The following is a 7,758-nucleotide window of genomic DNA, read 5'->3' as shown; positions in this document are numbered from 1 at the left end:
GCAACATCGACAGTAAACACCTCTCAACACGCACTGAAGGAGCCGAGTCTCCCCAGCAGGAACGGTCCGCTCTGTCCTTCATGTAGAGGGGGTCCAGTCCCGTTCTTTACTGATCTGGACTTCAAGACCCGTGTATGAGTTTTGGCTTAAGGTAGTCACAATGGGCCCCTCGGTTACCGTCTGCCTCTTTTGTGTATGAAAGTCATGACTGAGCTCACAGATGGGTTCAGCTTGCAGTCTTTGTGCCGAAACTAGCTACCCTATATTATCTATGTCACATGATCTTTGAACGCAGGCTTTTTTTTTTGGGAGGTGGCAGTCAGAATTTTTCCAAGGTTCTCCGTCCAACACATTGTTGGAGGGGCCGCTCTCTCGAAGGGCCCCGTTGACTCCACGGGCCCCAGTGCAACCACACTGTGTGTCTGCACTGTCTAAATAAGGCCCCCGCGTACGAGTGCACCCTCTTCCCATTCTCTCCCTGGGTGGCAGCCAGGTGATGAGCACCCTGTTCCTCTGGATGCCCACCAGCTCGCTGGTTTTACGGATATTGTGTCCTCTCTGTAAAAATATTCTTAAAGTGAAGATAGCATATTGCTCTCTGGATATTATTCACTGGAATAAGATATTTATAATTATATATTGGATATAAAAATCTGGACAGACATGGTTGTAAACTACAACTGAACTTGTTGGCAGAGGAATACAATCACAAGGTGGTAATATATTTATTTTATACAGACAAATAACGTGTGACTTTTTGATGGCTATTAAACAGTGAGCACTCTACTCTGAATGAGCTGTTGCTGTGTGGGAATTGTCCCTCATTAACACCCCAACCCTCAAGCAGATGCACAACACCTGCTTGAAGCATGCCGTGCAGCACATCCTTTTTCTGTTCCCTAATTACACCGATCGTGTCTCCTACTCACTTACACAGTAATCACCGAACATAAAGGAGCTGGAAATGTCTTTGGACATAATGTGGCCAGACTACAACTGCAATGTGGTGATGATGGGCTCACAGAAATAATTGCGTGTGACTGTACAGTATTGTGTGCTTTGCTTCATCAGGTGCAGGCGATGTCGTGGAGTGTGGGTTTAGGCGGCAGGATGACGGTTGCACAGCTCCTCCTTCCCTTCCTCATCCTCCACTCTTTCTGTGAAGGTGAGTCCACAATAACACTGCATCTTTTATACAATGAGTGAATGCCTTTCAATGTAATGTACACCAGTGTAGCTCCTCAGTGGCAAGAAGCAGAGGACAGTGGTTTATACTCACCGGCTATTTTTGTGAATATGAGCAACAGTGTGAATTTGAAGCTGAATAATTGAAGGAGTATGTTCAGTCAGCCAAACTTTCCACTGAAAAGAGGAATACAAGTTTAAAAATATCACTCTGGCATCGGCATGTAACTATAACACTATCTTTGTTAGTCAGTCAATGCTTATGAATACTTATGGTTTTCCTTTTATCAGTGCCTTGGCAAAGTATGAGTACTGCCAGTCCAAGGTAAGGGAAGCAAAGACTGGATAGCTGAATCTTAAAGCATTTAACAGTACAATACCTCTCCCACTTCTCTCTCAGTTCTTTAATATTAACTGCCTGAAAGGATTTTCTGTCACTTACCTTCTCCACATGATGTATTCCCTTACCTTTTCTTGACTTGTACACTTGTTCCTTTCAGTCCAGTACACGGCCTATTTATTTTTACACATTTTATCACCGTCATTACTTCACTCTCGCATGTCTCTCATTATTTTTGGGGCCCAAGAATTATGATAAAACCTCCTCGCCGAGTGTCTCTGTGAGGGCATGAGAGAGACGGTGATATGGAGAGCGAGCTTCTGTGCTGTGGAGAGCCACGGTGGCTGTCTCTCAGTGACAGACAGGAGACACGTCCAATCACACACAGCGCTGAAGCGGCGGGGAAAGTTATTAAGTGAACACCACAACCTCTTTCCATCAAGCGCAACGAGTTTATCAAGGCTTTTTTTTTATACCTCTGGAGTCCTCCAGCCTCTGGCTATCACCTATCACCTATCACCTTGTGTTTGCTTTCAATATACCCGCTTCCTCCCTCCCTCCCTCCGCTCTCTCCCTCCCTATTACAACCCCATTAGCACAGTGACCCTGTACTCCTCCTTGAGCATCACTTCCCTGATCCGTCAAATTGGATTGATGATCATTGCTGTGATTATTTTGTGGCAGTAATCTATCTGCATCCGACTATCCAAGCGTGACGCGGTGCCTCGCAGTAATTACACCACAGGTATGGGCAGGAGCTTGTTAACCCTCCTCCTCATCACCCTCTATCCAGTGAAGCACGCGCCATGTTTTTGGCACCTACCGAAAGCCACACTGGCGAGCCAGAGATAAAGATCTGCTTCCGCACAAGCGGGCACACGACTGAACGACAACCCCCCCACTTTCAAAGCACCTATTCCCTCTATCGAGGGCTCTCACTTCAAACAGACTGGCCCCCCGCTTCTCTCGCTTCAGTGTCCCTGTGGTCTGCCGCGCAGCTCAGCTGATCAAAGACCATCAGCTTTGTTCCCTGATCTTCCCAACAAAAAACGGCTTGTATCACGCTGCCTTCTGACACCACAGAACTATAACGCGGCACACTATTAACCCTTAAACAGGCCCTTGAAAGTGTAGTCGTAATCGAAGGATATTCCCACCTACAGATAAATTGCTATGGGGTAAATGTAATTTTGACCTAATTGTACTCTGTCCAAATTTACTCATACTTCAAAAGTATACAAGGGCACAACAGACTCCCTTTTTCGACCATGATGTTGAATTGTTTTCATGGACAATGGAGACACAAATGGCTCTACCTGCAGACGCACCATGTAAACACGCTGTTCATGTTAGTGCAATATGCTGTTGTCAGTTTAAATCATTACTTCCATGCTTTGTGTGTAATTGATGTTCTCTTGCTTACAATGTTTCATATTTGCTATTAAGTGGTTATCTGTAAAATAAGATGCACTGTATAAGATGCGTGGTGTTCCATAGCTGAATTTGACCTGAATATTACTGCATGGGGGATGTTAGGGTGCTTATTCAAGGTCAGATATGTCTCTCTGCTGAGTGATTGATGTGCTGCAGAGGTATGTCTAACAAAGACTCCGTCAATACACGCACAGCAGTGAACCGAGGCCCAAAATCTAAAATGAGTTGAAGACCTAGAGTGGGAACAAGAGGAACGATAACACAATAGAAGGACAGTCAAAGACACCTGTCTACTGCCTGCTTCTAAATAAACTTTTAGCAGCAGGCAGTCATTTAAGCTTAACCCCATCATCACCAGCTTGAACAGCTGACAGTAGCGGAAGTAGTGGAAAATGGACTTAAAGTAAACAATTCTCTATGAATTTCAGTACTTTAATGTTGACATTTTCACCTTTTGAAAACCTCCAAACATGTTGCTTCATATGTATATATATATATATATATATATATATATATATATGTTATTATTTTTTTCTCTCAAAATGTCAGCCCCCAGATGTCACACGCTGTCTTACACTGAATATATTTGCTCCAGGCATGTACACAGTGTCATACACTGAATATACAGTATTTGCAAATAACTGATGTTGCTTCTGCTGCTGAATGTGAAACAACAATAACCAAGAATAGCATTTGTAAAAGCCATCAGGCTAGTAGTGAGTAGTTAGTAAAAGAGTACGTTATCATGGTGTACACGATTGTCATAATGGAGATAATTTATAAGAAAATCTAACAGTTTATCCCTTTTAACAACATAATCAAAACACTAATCTGAATCGATTGTTTTATTGACATAATTATAATTTTTCCTTCCGTCTTCATCACAGGTTCCAACCAGCCTCCGCGCTTCCTGAACTACTTCTTCTCGACCTACCTTCTCATCTATGAAGATATGCCAATCGGTGAGTCTCTGTGGAGTGCCTGCATGTTGTGTTATCTACACTGTCTAACGTGAGTACAGTAAAGCTGTCTTTGCAGATTGCTTTTGTCAACTTGTTTTCTGCACAGAAAAGGTCTGTCCTTTTGTCCCTTGAATATAAGCAGAGAAAGTGAAAACAATGAAAAGAAAGGTGTGTGTGTGTGTGTGTGTGTGTGTGTGTGTGTGTGTGTGTGTGTGTGTGTGTGTGTGTGTGTGTGTGTGTGTGTGTGTGTGTGTGATCCCCAGAGCCTGAGAGATTCTCTATAATATACTATAGCTGACACAAAAGACACCTGGGATGCTTTGGAAATTTCTCATCCTGGTGTTGACGCCTGGAGTTTGTCCAGATTTGATATTTCTATGTTACTATAAACTTGCTTACACGTTACACTGCTGATGGGGGTTGCAGTATGAACACCAGACACGATTGGGTCCGATTCCTCCTGGATCTATTATCCCCCCCTCCTTATTTATTTTATTTGTCATTTATGTTGGTTGCAGTGATTGACAGGGCAATTTGAGAATGTCTGGCTTTTCATCATCTCTGAGGGTGTCAGTGGCTTGGAATTAAAATCCTATCAGATTGATTTTCTCTAAAGTTTTTTTATTTTTTTCACATGACCTTTACACTCTGCCCGTCTGTCAGTACTAGACTGAGTCATCGAATATTGGCTTATCCGCGTCTATGCCCTCCCAGGCACAGACAACCTATAATGTTTTCCCAATTTTCACATTTTTTCTTGGGGTCATTTAAGTGCAAATACACCACTAAGCCTCCGCCATCAACGCTATCCTAGTCACCATCGCTTTCAACTTCAACTCCATCATCACCATCGTAGCTGTGTGTTTTGTACTGCATCCAGAAACGGTAAGGTATCCCGCTGAGCCCACAGTGAATCATCATCATCATGACCCCAGCAGTTTGTGGCAGAAGGCTAATTCTTCATTCCGCTTGTGTTCTAACCAGTGAAGGGCATGCATGTGTTGGTGGGCGGCGTGGCTAATTTCCCTAACCACTCTGTCCAGGTTGCCCTCTGGCCATGAATCATCCTCTCCTCAGGCAGCTGGGCTTCAGTCCAGCGACGCCTTCCACTGGTCCAGAGAGCTGTCAGTCATGTCCCTGGCTCGGCCTTTGATGACTTCTTCAGTGGTGTGATTACGAGGGCGAGCTGAGTGATTGGACAGTGACAATTTGTCAAGATTATTGTTTATAAGCTCAGCAGATGTCCTCGTCTAGGAGGCCTTCCAATTCATGAACACATAGACACACACTCAAGCGTGTGTGTGTGTGTGTGTGTGTGTGTGTGTGTGTGTGTGTGTGTGTGTGTGTGTGTGTGTGTGTTATGTGAGTAGAGGATGTGACATGGTTGAGATTATTGAGAAGTTCCTGTTTCACCACAAACACCCTCACACAAACCCTCAAGATTACTTATCATCCAGCACGCTGCCTTAATAGTAGAGTAGCCCCGTGGCAATTTCATTGCAGACATTGTTCTTACTCTTGATTTGAAAAAAGGGTAGATTGAAAATACATATTTCTCATCTCAAGGTTCAGTGGGAAGACTGTGCCAAGAATAAAGAATTGTTGAACTGTGCTTTCAGGGCACAATGACGGTGGTTTAATCATATTCAAAGCTTTGCACATTCCTCTGTTCTTCATTAGGTCGTTATTCTACCACACATTCGTGGAACATAAATGAGCACCTGCCAAACTGCGTGACTTGAACCCGGCTTCCACAGCCACTCGGATTGGTTGCATTTAGTTACCATGGTCAAACCGGTCTGCATGCATGTGTACACACTCATTCACGCCCCTATCTAACCGTGGTCAGGCAGCAGATCAGTGACTTAAGCTCATGGCCTCCGAGCCGGTCGCCTCCGCTCCGTGAGGCAGGCAGGAGCGCATGGTTATTTATCAGAGAGATGAGGAAGCGCATCCAAACACCATGGATATTTGATCTGAGACTACAGCCGTTCCTCTCCCTCTCACCAGCAAGGGGTTTGGTTCAGGACCCGGCGCATGGTGTTTGAAAGATGCTGCGCAGCTGTGTGCTGTCAAAGCCTGTGTAACGCAATGGGAGCAGGGCTTTACTCTGTGTGAACTCATATGTATGTATATATACATGCGCGCACACACACACACACAGTCCAGTACAGTCTTCATCGTCTCACATCGCGAACACAACACCCTCAGTTTGATGTACGGATGAGACTGAACCCAAGAGGGATCTGTAGTCCCCACTGGTATGAATGATGTGTGTTTAGGCTGCATTAGGGGGCTGCTGTACACTGCAGTGATACGATGCCTCATATGATTTATTTCAATATTTTGCAAGAGGAATATTTCATGGATGTTCAGAACAAAATTCTCATTCATGTTCCTTTTGTGTGTGTGTGTGTGTGTGTCCATTTAGTCCAGGCTGTGGGATCATTCACTCTTTGGGGGGCAGCTAAACAGAGGAGCTGATGTTTAAATGCAGTGGCAGATAACAGTGCGTGTTGTGTCAGGAAATGGGATGTGTAATTAGACCGAGAGAACACTTTGATTAAACGCTCTCATCTCCTAATCCACTTTGCCCTGATTCGGCAGATTAAGCTCTCTACTGAGTAATTAACTTGTGGCAAGATCACAACATTTGTTCAAAATAAGAAACTTCCACACTGCTGGGATGGCTTGTGTGTGTCTTTTTAGTTTGTGCCAATCGAGCATAAGGCTTCCTCGCTGTTTGATTTAAATGTAAAAGTTTGGCTTAGGCTAACGTTAAGATAAGTGTTTAATTCATGCGGGATACGTTATTGAATACCTTCAAATTTAGGAAAGAAGCTTCTGGCAGTATTTGTTCCATGATTCATTAATTCAAACAAATATTTGAGAATCATTCATGAAAAATGAATTTCATTTCGTATTTCCCTACATCACACAGTGGACAATTTGGCCATCCGAGCAACACATCTGCCAGTTGCAGCATTAGTAGGTATATAGCTGCTCTAATTAAAGCCCAAATAGGCCCTTTTGATAGTATATTTATATATAATGCCAGCAGGGAGCATGACTCCAGAGGCTGGGCCAATGTTTTTAAGCCATTTTTAGTGTTTTAGTCCTGTGCATTAAATATGTAGAATCACAGCTATATGTACAAGTGCTATGACACAGTTAAAACAATTGATATGTCGACCTTCTTTCTTAACTCCTTTGCTCTCCTTTTCTTTTTTCACTCGCTCTCCGCTGCTCCCTCACATTCTATTGCCACAGTAAATACCTTGCACTTTTAATTAGCTCTGTGGCATTCCTAATTCAATAATAATTAAGGAGCAGGAAGTTGCCTCGAGGAACAACTTATTAGAGCCTTCCCCTAAACGTGTTGATAGTGTCTGTGTACTCTCTCCCCAGCCAATTCCCTACTGTCAGCTGCCGAGCGCACTTTGCATTAACTATGGCTTGTCAACACTCCCTCCTCAGGACACTCTTTTTCATAGCTTTCTGATTCCGTATATTTAGCTGCACTCATAAACAAAGCCGTATTCATAACAATTTCTAGCTATTGTAGTTTGATGGTGTTTGAGTGTGAACGCTCCAGGATCTTGATTGGAAACAATGCTTCCTGATTATAGAAACTATGTCTGACAATCTAGCATCAGAATGGATATTTCTATGTTGCATATTACTCAAAGATCTCCAAAAATCTTAATGATAACATAACATGACACTGCATTGTATAAGTATGAATGTTTCAGTGTGCAAATGTATATCTTTTGTTTGTTCGGAGATGAGTCCAGTCAGTTGCTTTTCAACCCCAGTTTCTTGGTATTTAGGCCTTTT

At 43.3% G+C, this 7,758-nt stretch overlaps 1 protein-coding gene across 1 annotated transcript in view; it reads left to right on the top strand.

Moving 5' to 3' along the window:
• Window positions 1-1,080: 1,080 nt before the first annotated feature.
• cdh23 (cadherin-related 23) overlaps window positions 1,081-7,758 on the top strand; it is a gene marked incomplete at both ends in the record, with an annotated part of 149,104 nt that continues 142,426 nt past the window's right edge. The window contains 2 exons of the mRNA XM_079229992.1: window positions 1,081-1,165; window positions 3,847-3,921. Of these exons, the coding sequence (XP_079086118.1) occupies window positions 1,081-1,165; window positions 3,847-3,921 (160 nt within the window). The remainder of the gene's footprint in view (window positions 1,166-3,846; window positions 3,922-7,758) is intronic.

This window comes from Taurulus bubalis, assembly GCF_910589615.1.
Source record: "Taurulus bubalis genome assembly, chromosome: 14".
NCBI classification, from domain to species: Eukaryota; Metazoa; Chordata; class Actinopteri; order Perciformes; family Cottidae; genus Taurulus; species Taurulus bubalis.
Note: the sequence above shows the minus strand (reverse complement) of the source record. Positions and strands in the feature narration are given on the sequence as shown.